Source organism: Macrotis lagotis, chromosome 3 (genome assembly GCF_037893015.1).
Source record: "Macrotis lagotis isolate mMagLag1 chromosome 3, bilby.v1.9.chrom.fasta, whole genome shotgun sequence".
Lineage (NCBI taxonomy): Eukaryota > Metazoa > Chordata > Mammalia > Peramelemorphia > Peramelidae > Macrotis > Macrotis lagotis.
In genome coordinates this window covers 242,833,040-242,852,240 of record NC_133660.1, presented here as the reverse complement: position 1 = coordinate 242,852,240, position 19,201 = coordinate 242,833,040, and the positions used below count along the sequence as shown (strand labels likewise).

The 19,201-nt window shown below is 36.4% G+C and overlaps 1 protein-coding gene across 5 annotated transcripts in view; it reads left to right on the top strand.

The window, feature by feature from the left end:
- Nucleotides 1-19,201, top strand: part of BTBD10 (BTB domain containing 10) — a 100,220-nt gene that overhangs the window by 46,656 nt on the left and 34,363 nt on the right. For all 5 annotated transcript variants that reach the window (XM_074230344.1, XM_074230342.1, XM_074230343.1 and 2 more), the window contains 2 exons: nt 15,453-15,649; nt 17,409-17,694. In XM_074230344.1, coding sequence (XP_074086445.1) covers nt 15,496-15,649; nt 17,409-17,694 — 440 coding nt within the window. In that variant the 5' untranslated portion in view covers nt 15,453-15,495. The remainder of the gene's footprint in view (nt 1-15,452; nt 15,650-17,408; nt 17,695-19,201) is intronic.

The window sequence follows — 19,201 nt, the reverse complement described above, 5'->3', positions numbered from 1 at the left end:
GGTTTAATAAGAGAAACAGAAAAATGTTTTGGGCCCCTTCCTCCTGTTGCAGGGGGTGGGAGGGGGGGCAACCATTTTGATCTCTGAAATCTTTGAATGCTAAAAGGTCATTCATTCTCTTTCACTTTGGTGTCAGGTAGTTTTAAAATAAGTGGCATGTATGTTTTTTCTTTTGTGTTTTGAGTGGGTTTTTGTTTAAAAACCTTAGTGGACTCTTCCTGTAACTTGAGAATACATTAGATTAATTTCAAATTAATTTTTTCTTAAATAATTTTAGATGATAATCATATATAAAAATTACCAAAATTATTTAAGAAAATATTAATTTGAAATTTATTTTTGCTGCATCTTTAACAAAATCAAATCCAAATCCAAAGTGAGAATAAAGTAATTGAAATCATTTTTAAAGAGCAGAAGTCATGTTCCTTCTTTTGAAAAAGTATTTTGAATCAATACAACCATTTATTAGTTAAAATAATTCTTTTCTTTATTAAAGAATAGAAATTGTTGATCAGATGATTTTGTGATTGTTGATTTGGAACAAAGTAATCTGAATATTTTTTTTTCTAAAAAAGGTGCTACAAATTGAGTTTATTTCCAGGATTTGACAATATAGTATTTTCAGATGGGGCAAGTTGTATTGCTGCCATGTGTTTTTGTTTTAATAGAGTGAAAGTTACTTAATTCAGAAACCACTGTAATTTAAAGCTTTTTGACCTATATTAACTTCTTTCCTATTTCTCATCCCTCTCTGTCATTGCTTTCTCAATGAATGTTATTATCTGGTTACTAATGTTGACTTATTGAATGTCATTTACTTAAAATTTTTAATTTAAATCAGTTATTAAATTATTTTATTTGTCTACTAACTTATTCATTACTCATTAAAATAAATTTTTATTAACCTATTTTTATATGCTTGGATAATGTGAAAAAGATAGCTTAACTTACCATGTAATAAAAGAACATACCAGTGCATATTCTCATTTCCCCCCTAAAAGTATGAAAATATGAAAACTTCTATCAGTATCATGTTAACTTATTGTTTAGGCTTTGTATCTTCTAGTTTCACCTAATTATTTGTATTTCTAACTTTTATTTGAGTAATATCACTGAATGATACCTAAAGATAGAAATATTCCTTAGGTTTCTAAACTCTTCATTTAAAAAAGTCTCAGACATTCTTGAAAAACTCATCTGAATTTATTCTAGGTAAAGCATAAAAAAAATGAAAAAAGGTGACTAACATTTTTTGGAGAAAGTGGGGAGAATTACCAATTAGAAAGTTGATAAAAGTACATATTAAATAGCTCCTCTTGGTGTTTTGAAATTCATCCCAACTGTGGGTTGAGTAACTTGCAGGTTAGACAAACTGCTGAATCTAGAAGTTTCAACATTTCTTAGGGTCCATTTCAGTGATCTGATCCAAAGCTGAGACTTTGGGGATCTAGTTATCCCTCTTTTTCTTTCTTCTTCCTACAATTTGGTGCAGATACCTTTCAGAGAGCTTCGCTGGAGTCTCTTCATCAGATGAATAACAGTGTCTATGATTTTGTTGCAGAGCTTCTTGAGAATCTCCTCATCTATGCATTTGTTTGTGTGGACAACTTATGACCCAAGCAGATGTGTGTAGTACTTTATGATAATAATCTTCTTCAGGTCTTGGTCTGAATGTGACCTGATTCTTATTAGCTCTGAGGAGCTCTGAGGAATGAAAGGAAATGACACTTAACTTTTGTTATCTAATTTTATCCAGCCAAAGGATAAATTTAAAGGTGTTTTTTTTTTTTTTTTAATTCTTTGAAGCTTAGCAGCAAGGATAGAGATCCCTGGGTGGGGGCAGCGAACAAGTGCTTTTCTACCATCCCTGCTGCTTTTTGCCTTTTTCTAGTTCTCTCAAAGTGTTCTTCGAGGGTTAGGCAGAAACTGTATTGTGACATTAGTTCCTTGTTGAAAATAATTTATAAAAGATTGTTGTCAACTGGAGGAAATGGAAAATAGAATTCTTTAATAGAGATGCCCAAAATAATGATAGAGATGCTCCTTAAGAATAAAGAGAAATAATTGAACCAGTTTGTTACCAAGAGTCTCTCTAGCTGACAGTTTTTTAAAAATAAAATTTGGTATTTATTTTGAATTATGTGACTTAAATGATTTTCCATTTTCCTAGAAATTAAGCATCTAGAGGCTTATTTTCCTTATAGGAAAATCCCTTTTATAAAACTGAATTTACTTTTTAAAAAGTTTTAAATCAACCTAGAAATGTTAATTGTGGCCTTTAAGATAATTGTATATTTTTCAAGCATAAAGTATTTTTATTTATTCTGCACAATCTATTCAGTAGTTCTGTAAGAGAATTAACTAAATAATACTTCCATTTTAAAGAAGATAATATTGACTCTCAAATAGATTGAGATGTGCCTTAAATCTTATTCTTAGTAGTAAATCTAAGACTAAACCTTAAGATAAGTCTTTAAATTTATATTATTCAACTCTTACTTTTCTTTAGGAGAATTTTTTTTATTGTAGTAGACTTTTTTCATTAGTGGTTAGGTTGAGGTTTGCAGAGTATATCATCTTTAGTTGCATATTGAGAACCTGTGCTCTTAAGAAAATGTTATTCTGTTCCCTCCTGTGGTTTCTGGTGTGTGTAGAATTGTGACGTGTTATTTGGATTTCTTCCTTTAATTTTGAAGGTCTTTTTTCTTGATTGTTGAATTTATTGTTTGTCATTGCTAAATTTAGTTACCACAGGTTTTGAAATATGCTGCCTAGGATCTTTTATCTGGAAACATTCTGTGGGTTCTTTTGATTAGCATTTTGTTTTTGGAAGTTCTTGGGAGTTTTTTGTATTATTTTTTGCATTTTTGGTATTATTTATTTTTTACCTGTGTTTTTCTTGAAGACTTACTATCCATAAGTTGTCTCTCTACAGTTTGTTAAAAATAAATTTTGCTTATATTGAGACATGTTTTATTTTAATGTTATTGCCTTTTATTTCTCTTCTAGATCTCCTTGGAATTTAGACATAGTAGTGAGCTCTAGGTTTACTGACTTTATGGTCAGAGTTCCAACATGGTCTGACCCCTGCACAGCTTCACTTGTCTTCCTGCAAGTCCCTCCAACTACTTGTCATTTTCTTCTTTTGTCATCTTTGATTGATAGACAACATTTATTAAGCACCTATTATGTGGCAGGTCCTGTGCTAAGACCTTGGAATATAAAAAAAGACAAGACAGTCCCAGTTCTCAAGAATCCAAGGGAATTCAACAAACAAATATATAAAAAATTGTATACAGGATGAATAGAGGAAGAATGCATTTTTCTAATTGTTGTGATTTGGAACTTTTTAAAAATATGGCTCTTAAATGCTTGTTTTTCTTTTAAAATTTGTTTGTTCTTATCTTTTGATTATTTCCCTACATAAGAATAGCTGTCATACCTGTGTATTTGAAACAGTTCTTTTTGTATTTTGAATATAAGACTTTTATCAGAGACTTGATAAAAAATTTTTAAAAAATAATTGATTTTGTTTGTCTAACAAGTTATACTTTAACCTTATCAAAATTATCTATATTCTTTCCTATTTTCCTCTCCATCCTTTGTCTGGTCAAGAGCCTCTTCCCTTAGCCACTATGTCCTATTTCACATAGGTAATCCTTTATACTAAGAATGCTTTTCTTCTTTGTCTGCCTTATAAAATCTCAATTTCCTTCAAAGTTTAGTTCACATTCTATCTCCTTTGATCTCCTATGTAAGACCTATCTGAATCCTCCTAACTGCAAATATCTTCTCCCTCAAGTTAAGTTTTTATTCTGTATGTACTTACATATGTACCTGTTGCCTTCTCCTATGTAAGCTCCTTAAAGGCAGTGACTATTTTATTTTTGTCTTTGTAGCCCCAGCACCACACATTCTCTGCTTGGAACTTAGTAGATATTAATTGTGTGCAACCTCTTGCTTTACCTGTAGTTCAAACATCTCCTGAGAAGAGATAACATGCTTGCAAGTCAGCATTGGTTATATTAGTGATCAGTTTTTATCTATTTCAGTCTTAATTTCCTTTATTTTATTGTAGCTGTATATTTTTTTGTTTTTTGCTTTCTTTGTCTGGGATCAGTTCGTAAAATATTCCCAAGTTTCAGTAAACTCTTCATAATCTTTGAGAGGAATAATAATATTCATAATCATAGGAAGGAATAGTGGTCAATTATATTAGTATAATATAGTTTGTTCTATTTTTCAGTTGATGGTCATCTACATTACTTCTAGTTCCTTGCTATCATAAAAATTGTTTTCCTGAATCATAGGTTTTTAAAATTTGATGACTTCTAGTATAATACCAGATTTTATTCCTGTATGATTGAATTAGTTTACATTTCCATCAAGAGAGTGTTGCCTGTCTTAGCTTAGTCCTTGCAACTGCTAACATTTTCATCTTTTGTCATCTCAGCAAAGCACACACTTCCTGACTTGTATTGAGAACAACCCATGCTTGGTTTGGGAGCCTAATGTTTCTATATTCTAAGCTATGATAGTGAAATTCAAGTAATTTTCAGATACTATTCCTTAATCATCATTTTCACTTGTTAATGTTGGAATTTTGGTGCAAAATAAGCCATTAAATATTCCACACTATATTTAGAAATTAGTGGACTCTGAGACAGAGATTTCATCGCCCAGACACAGGGGACCTGATTCTTGAAAAACATAGTCCACTTCTCTGCTGGAGGTAAAAAGGCATTGAGGAAAAACTAACAGAAAATGTTGATGCTTTCCTTTTGTAAAAGCAAAGTGTATTTGCATATACTGGGTAGTTTCATTTACCTTATTTCATGAAATGTAATAGAACTATGAAAGGTCCAGAGAAGGTATTCTAAAATGAACAAAAGAGTTAGGACGGTATATATGAGATCTTGAACTTAAAAAAAATAATGGTGTTTGACCATATTTTTTAAAAATCAATTTTGGGGGAAAAGGTTTGCTGGACAATATCCCTAGAAATTAATGTTAGATTATACCAGATAATTGTTGCCCTATCATCTGAAGAAAAAGCAGTGTTCTTAGACGTTTTAGAGGGGCAGATAATAAAATAAGGGATTGATTGTCAACTTTTGAACTGGTTATCCCAAAGAGGAAATTACACACACATACAGACACACACGTAAAATATGTTATTTGATACCTTGAAGTTTGGCAGTTAAGATACTGCTGATTCTGCTAAAAACATAACATGACAAATTCTTCCTAATTTGTGATTTACCTTTACTATTGTATTCTATTATTGTGCTGTTAAGTGCTAACTAACTCTTGTAATACAAAGGCCACAATGTGATCCTCAAGGATCTCATTCTAAGGAAGAAATAATGTGCAAGTAAATCATAAACATACAAGATATATATAGTAGAAATGGAAGGTATTCTTAGAGGAAAGGCACTTGCAGTGGGGGGGTGGGGGTGGGAGGGAAAGAGTTTTTTCAGTAGATGGGACTTGAAATGATTGTAAAGGAAGCCAGGAGGCAGAGGTGACTAGGGAAAGTAGGGGGACAGCCAATAAAAAGTCACAGTTGTTGTGCAAAAAGAAGTGCAAGAAGACCAGTGTCCCTGGAAAATAGACTACCCAGAACTAGGGAGAAAGGTACAAGAAGGATGTCCAGGTAGGAAGAAAATATGTTGTGAAGGGTTTTAAAAACCAGATAATTTTATTTATATTTAATCATGAATAGGGAATCACTGGAGTTTATTGAATTGGAGTGAGTGAGAAACAAGGACAGAGATGGGTCTGGACTTCTACTTCAGGAAGAGATGTTTTTGACAGATAAGTGTAGGATGGACTGCATTAAAATTATCAGCTTCACACACACACACACACATAAATGGGTGCTTGCTTATTATTGAGACAATTGAAACTTGGTGACAGATTAAATTTCAGAAATTATTTCTGAATTGTCTCTGCTATATTCATTCTTATTCTCTTTTTTTTTGCCTTCTTAGAGGATGAGAAGTTCCTGTGAACCTACTCTAGGGGTTTATTGGGTTTTTTTTGTTTGTTTTGTTTTGTTTTTAAGAACAGATAGAGGCACAGGAATTTTTGGTACTTGACTATAAAGAAAACAACTATTTTAAGTAGAGAGACAGAGACCAGCCAGTAGACTGTTGTCTGCACCAGAATGAATGGCAACTGTGGGAGTGGAGAGAAGAGAGACATACCATAGAGATATTGCAAAGGTAGAAATGATGACATTTGTAAACTAATTAAAGTACATGAGGTGAATCTGAGTGAGAAGTTGAGGGAGGTTGTGAGCCTGGGGAGGATGATAGTTTCCTTTATGTAATAAGGAAGTTAGTGAGAAAGAAGTATTTTGGGCAAAGATGGTCAGTTTTAAACAAGTTGAATTGAGATGGTTTTTTTATTTGTTTTATTTTTTCTTTGATTTATTTACAATTACTAAAATAGTCTTGTTTAAGAGTAAACATAATGTGCCTTTCCTCACTAAAATATAAAACCTCATGAAAAATAAAGTAAAAGAAAGGAAAAAAATGTGTTTCAGTCTTTATTCTAATACCATTAGCTCTGTCTCAGGTGGATCACATTATTTATCGTAAGTCCATCGTAGTTACTTCCATATTTTTCCATAGTTGCTGTTGCTGATTGTAATTTCCTCCATCTATTCCTCTCCACTACCATCTATTATATTCTCTCTTCTTTCACTCTGTCCCTCTTCAAAAATGTGCTGTGGGGCAGCCAGTGCCTCAGGAGACAGAGCACTGGCCCTGGGGCCAAGAGGCCCCAAGCCCATATCCCATCCCAGAGACCCACCAACCCAGGCCCGTGGTCCCAAACAGACCATCCAATCCCAGCCCTTTGAACTAAATTAACAAGAAAATGTGTTATATTTGGCTATCCTCTCTTATGATCTACCCTCTCCTCTATCACCCATATCCCCCCTTCCCTGCCCCCCCTCCTTTTTCTTCTCGATGTCTAAAACTTATTGAGTGTGTATGCTGTTTCCTCTCTGAGCCATTTCCAATGAGAATGAAAGTTCCCTCATTCCCCCCTCACCTTCCCCTCTTCCATACCATTGCAAAAACTACATGAAATACCTTTTATATGAAATATCTTAGCCTCCTACCTCTCCTTTCTCTTACTCCCAACACATTTCCCTTTCACCTATTTACTCCCATTTATAAAATATATCTTCAGATTCAGCTCTCTCCTGTGCCTCATCTATAAAAGCTCCTCCTACCCTATTAAATGAGAAGGTTCATTTGAGTATTATCAGTATCATTTTCCCCATGCAGGAATACATGCAACTCATCATCATCATCCCTCATAATTTACCCTTCTCGTCCACTCTCTGTGCTTCACCTGAGTCCTGTATTTGAAGGTCCAACTTTCTGTTCAGCTCTGGCCGTTTCAACAGGAGCATTTGAAATTCCCCTGTGTCATTGAAAGTCCATCTTTTCTCCTGGAAGAGGGTGTTCAGTTTTGCTGGGTAGTTGATTCTCGGTTGCATTCCAAGCTCTTTTGCCTTCTGGAATATTATATTTCAAGCCCTACGAGCCCTTAATGTAGTTGATGCTAAGTCCTGTGTGATCCTGACTGCAGCTCCACAATATTTGAATTGTGTCCTTCTAGCTGCTTGTAATATTTTCTCTTTGACTTGGGAGTTCTGGAACTTGGCTATAATACTCCTGGGGGTTGGGGGGTTTTTTTGGATCTCTTTCTGGGGGAGATTGGTGGATTCTCTCAATTTCTGTTTTACCCTCTGTTTCTAGGGTATCAAGACAGTTTTCCTGTAGAAATTCTTTAAAAATGAAGTCAAGGCTCTTTTCCTGATCATGCCTTTCAGGTATCCCAATAATTTTGAAACTATCTTTTCTAGATCAGTTTTTTTCATTGCAGTATTTCACATTTTCTTCTAATTTTTCATTCTTTTGGTGTTGAAATATTGTGTCTTGATTTCTCACAAACTCATCAGCTTCCCTTAGCTCCATTCTACATCTGAAGGATTTGTTTTCCTGAGAGAACTTTCTTATCTCCTTTTCTATCTGTCCAATTCTGCTTTTAAAGCACCCTTCTCCTCAACAACTTTTTGAATTGTTTTATCCATTTGACCTAAGCTGATTTTTAACATGTTATTTTCTTCAACATTTTTTTTGGCTCTCCTTGACTAAACTGCTGACTTTGTTTTCATGTTTTTCCTTCATGTTTCTCATTCTTTTCCCAATTTTTCTTCTATCTCTCTTCCTTGAATTCAAAAATATTTTTTGAGCTGTATCATAGCCAAGCCCAAGCTTGAATTTTCTCATCTTTTAATTGTGTGGTTTGATCTTCCACGGGACCAAAGTAATTGTCTCCCCCCCCCCCCCTTTTTTCCTGTATACTCATTTCCCCAGGTTATGCCCTGGTTTTGTGTGTTTCTTGAGATTTTGAGTATTATTGGTACCACCACCACCCCCCCCCCCCAAGGACCTCGCTGTGTGAGGCTCTGATTGCTTTCCTGGTCTGTGAATGACCACAAGCTCACCAGCTCACCCTTCTGCCTTGGGGCTGAGAGGCGGATATCTGCTCTGTGGGGGACCTAGACTGTGACAAGGGTCTGAATGTTCTCAGAGCCCCAAAGTCCTGTTCCAGGGACAGAGGAAAGACTTCAGCAGTCTCCCTCCACTCCTTTGCCTTTGGTGGACTGAGCACTCAGGGCACAGCTGCCTGGAGGCTCCTGATGGGCGACTCCATGGGCCTGCTTCTGTTTCCTGGGATCTGGACTGCATTGAGTGCTGTGGCTGCACTGAGGGCCTGGGCTTTGTACTCGCTCTGGCAGAGGTCTCCCTGCTGATCTTCCAAGTTGTGCTTGGTGCTCCCTGGGGTGCAGGTCAGGAAACTGCTTCTGCTGCATGGAGCCGGCATTCACAAGTACCCTAGGGCTGTTCCCTGGAGACTGAAGTTCTTTCTTAACCCTCCAACCCATGGAACAGACCACTATTTTTTCAGGTTATCTTGGACTGGAGAATTGCCTCATTGGATCTTTCTGTACCCCCACAAAAAGCTGCTATGAATATTTTTGTACACGTGATATTTTTTTTAATAAGTTACTAAAATATTCTTGTTTAAGAGTAAACATAATACCCCCCCCCCCACAGTATAGAACCTCATGAGAAATAAAGTAAAAGAGAAGGGGAAAAAAAATTTGTTTTCAGTCTGTGTTCTGATACCATCAGTTCTGTCTCAGGTGGATCACATTCTGATCACATCATAAGCCCATCACAGAAGTTACTTCCATATTTTTCCACAGTTGCTGTTGCTGATTGTAGTTCCCTCCATCCATTCTTCCCCACTTCCATATATTATATTTTTCTCTCTCCTTTCACTCTGTCCTTCCAAAATGTGTTGTAAGGTAGCTGAGTGGCACAGTGGACAGAGCACCAGCCCTGGGGCCAAGAAGCCCCAAGCCCATATACCACCCCTGAGACCCAGCAACCACCCGGCCCCATGGTCCTGGGCAGGCCACCCAATCCCAGCCCCTTGCAAGAAGTAAAGAAAATGCATTGTATCTGACTGTTCTCTCCTATGATCTACCCTCTCCTCTATCACCCACGTCCTCCCCTTCCCCTTTTCCTCCTCTCCTTTTTACTCTAGAACCTATTGAGTGTGTATGCTGTTTCCTCTCTGAGCCATTTCTGATGAGAGTGAAGGTTCCCTCATTTCCCCTTGCCTTCTCCCCTTCCATATTATTGCAAAAGTTCATTGCAAAAAAAGACAATATTTTTTATATGAAATACCTTAGCCTATTCCACCTCTCTTTTCTCTTACTCCCAGTGCATTTCCCATTTAGTCATTGACTCCATTTTTACAATATATATTATATCTTCAAATGCAGCTCTCTCCTGTGCTTCATCTATAAAAGCTCCTTCTACCTGCTGTATTAAATGAGACGGTTCACATGAGTATTATCAGTGTCATTTTTCTATGCAGGAATACATGCAGTTAATCATCATTAAATCCCTCATATTTTACCCTTCTCTGTTCTCTATGCTTCACCTGAGTCCTGTATTTGAAGGTCAAACTTTCTATTCACTCTGTTGTTTCAGTAGGAACATTTGGAATTCCTCTGTGTCACTGAAAGTTCATCTTTTCCCCTGGAAGAGGATGTTCAGTTTTGCTGGGTAGTTGATTCTCACTTGCATTCCAAGCTCTTTTGCCTTCTGGAATATTATATTCCAAGCCCTACGAGCCCTTAATGTAGTTGCTGCTAAGTCCTGTGTGATCCTGACTGCAGCTCCATGATATTTGAATTGTGTCCTTCTGGCTGCTTGTAATATTTTCTCTTTGACTTGGGAGTTCTGGAACTTGGCTATAATATTCCTGGGTTTGGGGTTGTTTTTTTTTTGGATCTCTTTCTGGGGGAAATTGGTGAATTCTCTCAATTTCTACTTTGCCCTCTGCTTCTAGGATATCAGGGCAATTTTCCTGTAGAAATTCTTTAAAACTAAGGTCAAGGTCAAGGCTCTTTTCCTGATCATGACTTTCAGGGAGCCCAATAATTTTTAAATTATTTTTCCTGAATCTGTTTTCCAGATCAGTTGTTTTTTCAATGAGATGTCTCACATTTTCTTCTAATATTTCATTCTTTTGGTTTTGAAGCATTGTGTCTTGACTTCTAGTAAAGTCATCAGTTTCCTTTAGCATCATTCTACGTCTGAAGGATTTGTTTTCTTCAGAGAGCTTTCTTATCTCCTTTTCCATCTGGCCAATTCTGCTTTTTAAAGCATTCTTCTCCTCAATAACTTTTTGAACTGTTTTATCCATTTGTCCTATGCTGGTTTTTAACATGCTATTTTCTTCAGCATTATTTTGTATCTCCTTGACTCTTTTCTCAATTTTTTTCTATCTCCCTTCATTTTCAAAATCTTTTTTGAGCTCTGTCATAGCCTGAGCCCAACTTTCATTTTTCTTGGAGTCTTTAGATGCAGAAGCTTGTACTTATTCATCTTCAGATTGAGTCTTTTGATCCTTCTTGGGATCATAGAGAAAATATTTCTCAATGGTGTTCCTCTTTTTTCTGTTTACTCATTTTTCCAGCCTGTGCCTGGTTTTGGGGTGTTTCCTGAGCTTTTGAATTTTAATTGGAACACCCCTACAAGGACTTCAGTGTGTGAGGCTCTGACTGTTCTACTGATCTGTGAATGACCACAAGTGTACCCCTTTGTCACAGGACAGGGTTGGGGGGTTCCTGTTCTATATGGGGCCTAGACTGTGATCAGGATCTGAATGTGGTCAGAGCCCCAGAGTACTGTTCCGGGAACAGAGGACAGACCTCAGCAGTCTCCCTCCACTGCCCTACCTTCCATGGGCTGGGCACTCAGGGTGCATCTGCCTGGAGGCTGCTGCTTCAGTTTCCTGGATCTGGCCTACTGTGGATGCTGCCTTCATCTCAGCAATTGCCCTGAGGGCCTGGGCTTCCAGCTAGCTCTGGCAGATCCCTGCAGGGATCCCCTTGGCTCCTATTGATCCTCCAAGTTTTGCCTGCTGCTCCCCCGGGTGCAGGTCAGGACCCTGCTTCTGTTGCCGGGAGCCACAGCTCCCAGGCATTCTAGTGCTGTTTCTGGGAGGCTGAAGTTCCTTCACTCTCACCAGAGTTAGAGGGGGCTACCCCTCTAACCCCATGGAGCAGTTTTTCCACTATTTTCCAGCTTACCTAGGGTTAGAGAATTGCCTCACTGGATCTTTCTGTGGGTTTTGTCTCTCAAAAAGTTTAAATTTTTTTTAGTTTTAATATTTTAGTTTTAATATTTTTGAAATATTTTGGAGAGAACACCTAGGAGAGGCTCTTCTCCTGTCGCCATCTTGGCTGCACCCCCCCCATATACTGCTTTTTATATTTTCTTATTATTGATAGGTATTTAATTTTCATTTGTATATCTATTCTCTGAAGTGAGATTATAAAGACTACTTAAGGGTAGGAATAGTATATTATTGAGTATAATATTGACTTTATCAGAGCAACCAGTTCCTAACTCTTGTGAAGACAAAACTGATTTACTTCTTGACTCCATCCTGCCCCCCCCACTTCTGATTCTACATGCCTGCCAGTTGACTAGGACCTATAATTTATAAATCCCATGGGAAGTATTGATTTGCTAAAGCCTTACCATCAACATTGATTGGAAACTTGGTACCACTCCTACTTGGTCTCCTTTCCTTACCGTTCAGAGGCCATTCCTTAATGAGGGGCCAAGCTATGAGTTTGTCTAATATCTACATGTTAACAACAGGCCAGGCCAGACATTGCTAAGTGCTAGGGAAGCTAAGAAGGACAAATGGCAGTCCTTGCTCTTGTTCACAGCTTAATGGGGAGATAATAATCATACATGCATATATACGTATATACATACAAAATACATGTACCACATACATCCACACATAATACATATACAGATACATACATGCTATATACAGGGCACCTTGGAAATAATAGATAGAGTGGAGGCACTGGAAGGGAAATTGGGAAAGGCATCCTGAAGGTGGTGAGACTTTAGAATGGATTTGTTGGAAGCCAAGTGGCCGAGGTGGAGAGAGAGAACAAAGCATGGGAGGGGGACAGACAGCCAGCATAAGTGCTTGGAGATGATCTTGTTGGAAGAGGAGCAGGTGTCACTGCATTGCAGAATCTTTATGGGGAGAAAGAAAGGTTGGAACTTTGTGGGAGTGAGAGGATATAAAGCAGGTTAAAGAGGGCTTGGAATGCAAATAGAGGATGAATACTTGATCCTGAAGTTTGAGAGGGAGGAACCTGGCAAGAGCTGTGCTTGAGGAATATCACTGTGTCTGTAGGCTGGCTGAAGTGGGGTCAGACTGCTGCAGTGAGGGCTAGTTACCAGGATGGTGTGATAAGGACTTTGGGGGAGGGGAATCACGAGTTGAGGTTAAGATATCTCAGTGAAGCAACTGAAGATCTGAGACTGGAGTCAGTAGAGAAATTTTAGAGTTGAATGTCAGTAATTGTTTATTAAGTACTTATATGTACCAGGAATGAGGGTAAAATCTGGGGGTACTAAGACAGGAGGGAAAGGAACCCCTGCCTTCAAGGAGCTCACATTCTAATGTATGAAACAGTGTGAAGTGTGTCTGTGTGTGTGTGTGTGTGTGTGTGTGTGTGTGTGTATGCATGTACACATACTATAGTGTGAGTACAAGGCAGTTTTTGGAGGAGGTTCTCTAGCATCTGATGGGGCTAGGAAAGAAGATTTAAAGAAGGTGCTTTTCAAGCTGGGTCCTGAAGGGAAATCGGAGGCACAGAGATTGGGGCACGTAGTGTGTGATCTATGCAGAAAACTGAAGAGGTCTTTATGCCTGGGTTGCTGAGTATAAGAAGAGGAGGAAAGTAAACTGTAAGAAGACTGCAAAGTTAGGAAGACTTAAGGACCTGGAAAGAGAAATTACATTTGATCCTCTAGAAGATAGAAGTGGGAAGTGATATAATTTGATGGGCATGCTTTAGGAAAATCATGTTCTATTTGAGAATCTCCTCTTTTCTCTTTATAGTCATTCTTTGGGTTAGCTTATCAACTATAAGGATTCAGTTATCAATATGGATGATTCCCAGACTTAGTCCTGAGCTCCAGTCTCTCTGCTTGACATCTCCACCTGGAAGACCTTCAGGCAGGATGATCTAGTTAAATATTTAAACATCTGGCTCCAGAAAAAAGCAAACACAAAACATGACATAGTGTTAAGTTTGATCTCTTTATGAACACTTGCTCATTGCTTTATTAAATCTAGACAATCAGTAAAACACATCAAGCCCCTTAGTGCACTTTATTCTGTACAGACAAGCCTCTATTGTTGCCTCTCGGTGTACCCCAAAGAGGCTGTCTCCAGGGCCACAAATGCTTCTTTCTGCACATCTGCCTTCAGAATCTCTAACTCACTTCAAAGCTTAGCCCAAATGCCATCTCCTTTCCTAATCCCTTTATCATTAATGATCAGACATATACATATATACGTGTGTGTATTTATATATTTATATTTATACGTTTCTCTAAAACTGTTTGAATTCTCCTCCCAGGAAAATGTCTAGTTCTTTGAAGTCAGAATAATTTTTGTTTTCTTTGTATCTGTCACTACTAACACAGTTTCTGGTACTTAATATTATTTTTAAAGTTAAATTAGAAGGACGGCTAGACAGTGCAGGATGTAGAGCACTGACCTTAAAATCAGGAGGACTTGAACTCAAATTCCATCTCATATATTTACTAACACTATGACTATGGGCAAGTCACTAAACGCCAATTGTCTTCTTCCTCTTAAAAAATCCATAGAAGAAAAATTTTGGACTATTGCAGTAGTTTCCAAATTGGTTTGAGGTGTTCAGTATTTTCCACTTCTCTTCAACACATCATTGAAAGATTAATTTTCTTTTATCCCAATCAATCACTTAACTCTTCAGTGTCATCCTTTTGCATAACAAGTCCAGATTCTTGAACCTGTATTCAAGAACCTTTTGATCTGTTTTCTTCATAGGATCATAAATTTAAAGCCAGAAAGGAACTTTGAGACCATTTTATAGAGGATATAGGTCATTAGTGTCAACTAGTGTCAGAAGCAAAATTAGAACACTTTTATCATTATGTCATGCTGTATTAATCACTTCTTTCTTAAATGTATATTAAATTTTCCTCCCTTAGAACCTTTATTTATCCTGCTTCCAATTTTGGAATGGTTCATTCCCCCATCAATTTTTGGAAAACTTCCCTTCCTCCAAGTACCAACTGAAATGCCAATTCATCCATGAAACCTTTCCTGATCCACCCCACTATTTCTCTAGAAGCTAGAAGTGATCTTACACTGACCTACTAAATGAATTTTGATAACTTGATAATATTTACTATTTTGGAATATATAGTTGATAAAAGCAAGCATTATTTTTTAGGTTTCTTTGTAGCTCTTTGAATTTCTTAGCACTTTATGTTTTGTCATATTAAACACTCAAGACAATATGCAGGCATTTTCAGTCGAGTGGTGCTGAGAGGTACTATTCATTTGTTCTTTTAGTTCTTGAGTAGTCAATTCACAGCTGATCAGCCTTGAGCCCTTTGTCAGTCTATAAGTCTATTAGTTTGGGGAATAGCACATAGTCAGATTTTCTTTGATGCTTTGGTTGATTTCAGCCTTGTTCTAATTCTGATTCAATAGACTAGATATTTCAACCTTAAGTGCATTTTCTTTCTGGACCTCAGTGAGATGATTTCTTAAGTTAAAAGGATGGACTAGATAAGTGTTTTCTAAGATGCTTTATATAGGTAAAGAATCTGAATTTCAGAGTTGTCCTTTACAAAGCCTGGAATAGACCTGTTTCATAAATCTGTAAACTTTTATGCATGTTTAAAATTTTTTCTTTGAAGACTTAAATAATTTTAATTTTTTATTAAGGGAATAATTTTCTTTCTTAGTACCCCGTCTCGTGTTACTAAAGGAGGAGTGGACCACAACAAAATGAGCTTGCATGGTGCTAGTGGTGGACATGAGAGGTCCAGAGATAGACGAAGGTCAAGTGACAGATCCCGGGACTCCTCCCATGAAAGAGCAGAGTCACAGCTAACTCCCTGTATTAGAAATGTTACTTCTCCCACTCGGCAGCATCACATCGGTATGTCAGAATAACATTCTCTGATTCTTGGGGGGGAAAGACACTTTTGATTTAGCTTTTCCAGCTATAATAATATGAATTCTTCGTCTTAAAGTGCATTATACCAAGCATTGGAGGGTGAAATCCATTTCTTTCTTCTTTGCATTCTGTTATGTCTATTTTTGCTTAGCTGGATAGTAGTTGTGTCTAGGAAAAGACAGTTTTAAAATGAATCTGATATTGAGATCAGGATGACTAGAGAATCTTCACGATCTGTGATAATGGGATTTTTTAAAGATATCTTTTAATCTTAACTCTTAACTTTATAGATTTGAAGATATTTTGAGGTAGGTTTTATACTAAGATTTAAAACAATAATATACTTTTCAGCAATGTCTGAAAGAGGTGAAGTGACTTGTAGTTAAACATTCAGAATATTTTCTAATCAAGAATTATTTCCTTGGATTTGGAGCAGTCATAGTGCTTGAGTTTAAAAAAAAAAAGGTTAGTATATGATAAACTGATTCCCAAACTAGTAAAAATCCTTCCTTTCCTTAACCATATTTATTTAATATTCCTTATTCCAAACTACATTGTTGGGAATAGAAAGTGGTAATTTCCTTGACAAATGTAAAACAATTATAATGCATAGGTGGGTTATCTTTGATCTCAGTGATTTATATTTACATTTTTCTGCTATGGAGGATCATTGAGGAGGAGAAGATGAGTTAAAACACACAGGGCTGTCTAGCTGGTGCTATAATTATATAGAGTTCTCAGGTGATTATGATAATACTAGCATGATGAAATCTGGCAATCAAAACTATTTTCTAGTATTAGAAAATTCTATTGGGACTTAAGAAATCTAATTATAAAAGTATAAACTGCATATCAGTAAAAGAAACATCATAAATATTTGTAGTTTATAATAAGTGATGTTTTATGAAGTATCCTTATTAAGTGCCTGACTGGAAAATTTAACTAATGCTTATTTATAAGTCACTGTGGTTTTAAAATCTTCATTTTTAAAAGAATATACAAAACAACTAAATTGGAACATCAGATTAAGTTTTTCTTAATCTATTTGGATGTGAAATGATTTACATTATTCTCAGAAATTGGCAGTATTGCTTTTCTTGAAAAAAATCAGAAAGATGTGGCACACTACCATCTATCTATAAGTCATTGTATTTGTAATTCCATTAGTAGATTTTTGAAAAATGAACATGCCCTAGTGTCCTTAGTGGTTATTAAATCTTCATTTTCTGAAGACTTGCTGCTTCCATGTGATGCCAGTGCTAATACTTTGAGCATTCTGAGAGGTATTAATCTCTAGGATACGCACAGTTAAAATTGAATTATCACTGAATTTGCGATGTTTGTTACCATATGAAAATATGCTGTTCTGTTTGGTACAAAGTTATCTAGGTCAGGTATCAGCATTAAATTCATGTACTTTCTTACTATTAGTCTGGTTTAAGTAGTACTCTCAGTGATTCTACCACATATATCTTAGACCATAGGCCAACTATTCATTTTTTTTTTTGATATTTTATCTTGGAGAAGTAGCAAGTTGATATATTTGTATTAGTCTCATCAGAAAAGGTAAACTAAAATTAATAGAAACTGTTTTACAATGGAAAAACTGGTCTGAAAAAATCAGTGTCTCTCTAGAAGAACAATTAAATTATTAGATACCGAGATTGGTATGTTTTAAGAAAAATTCTGAAAATACAAAGATATATATTTAAATTTTTATATACATTTTTTTCTTTTACAGAGCGAGAAAAAGATCATAGTTCTTCCCGCCCAAGCAGTCCTCGTCCTCAAAAAGCTTCCCCCAATGGTTCCGGTAGCAGTGTGGGGAACAACAGCAGAAACAGCAGTCAGTCAAGTTCAGATGGTGGTTGTAAGACTTCTGGGGAAATGATATTTGTGTATGAGAATGCAAAGGAGGGAGCTCGGAGTATAAGAACATCAGAACGAGTAACATTAATTGTGGATAATACTAGATTTGTTGTAGATCCATCTATTTTTACTGCACAGCCAAATACAATGTTGGGCAGGTTGGTATTAGTAACAATTGCTTAATATAAATTAAGTTATTTGAAACTACAATGATGTTTGTGTTAATGAGAACATGTATTTTGGTGTCATACTTTGTTGTTAGAAACTTTGTTGCCAGAGGCTGGTATATAGACAAGTATTACAGAATGTCAGTTGTTATCCTACAGGATAAATCTGCCAGGTTCTTCCTCCCTTTTCTCTTCCCTTTGGATTTAGCCCCTTAAACTGGGACTGGAAATCCTGCAAACTGAAATAGTGCTCAGCTGTATACTACTGTATACTCAAGCATAAATTAAAGCTCTTTAAAGAGCTTTTGTGCCACAGGATTTGATAATTGGGATACTTTTGTATCTGAGAAGTGGAGCACCAGGTCTGGATTCAGGAAGACTCATCTTCTTGAGTTCAGATCTGGCCTCAAACACTTACTGGCTGTTTGATCATGAGTGAGTCATTTAACTCTGTTTATCTCAGTTTCCTCATCTGTAAAATGATCTGGAGAAGAAAATGGCAAACCATATCAGTATTTTTGCCAAGAAAACTGCAAATGGGATCACAAAGAATCAAACACAATTGAAAGGACCAAATAACAACAAATAACTTTTTTAATTTTGCCTATTGATTCCCTCAAACTCTTAAACAATAACAATTTTAGAAGATTATCACATATCAGATTTATTAGCTATTTAATTTGATGGGCCAGTTTTACAGGTTTTGTCCCCTTCTATTTTATAGTGCTGCAGAAAATTCACTTGGTTTCTCTAACACAGGAATTCTTAAGGTAGCATGGTTTGTTGGTAGCATTTAAGGGCCTCTATGAACTTGGATGGTAAAATAAAAAAAAAGTCACATCTTTATTTTTACTGAGTTCTAGTGGAAATTTATCATTTCCTTCAATTACTTAAAAATATCACTCTGGAAAGGGTTTTATAGGTTTTACTAGCCTGCTAAAAGGGTCCATAACAATAAAAAATAAAGATTAAAAACTCATACCAAATATATGCTGGTCCAACCATAAGCCTATTAGATGAAACCTTCCCTCGCCTTTGAAAAAGTTAACCTAAAGCTTAATAGCAAGCTTTCTGTCGTTACAAACATTTGATAAATACCAAGAGAAATAAGGCATGCTCAAATTCTGAATTATATTAGCCCTTGATTAGCCTAGGAAGTTAACCTGAAGTGTTTCAATGCTCCCCTACCTCCATGATCTCATAGAACCTTAGGGTTTAAGGCTACTTTAGAGGGAATTCCAGGTCAACTTATACCCAAATAGAAATACCCTTGTATATAATATGACAGACAGTAGTTGTTCAGTGCTTACTTGAAGGCCTTTGGTGAAAGGAAATCCATTATCTACATGACTGCTTCCTTCATAATATGCAGGTGACAACCCATCTTTTTTTTTTTTTTTTTTTTTAGTGTGTAGCATGATTTTTATTCAGGTTCTTCCATAAGATCCTGTGAATCTTTCATTAAGCAGGGTACCAGGTTCAACACTCAAACTGTCTA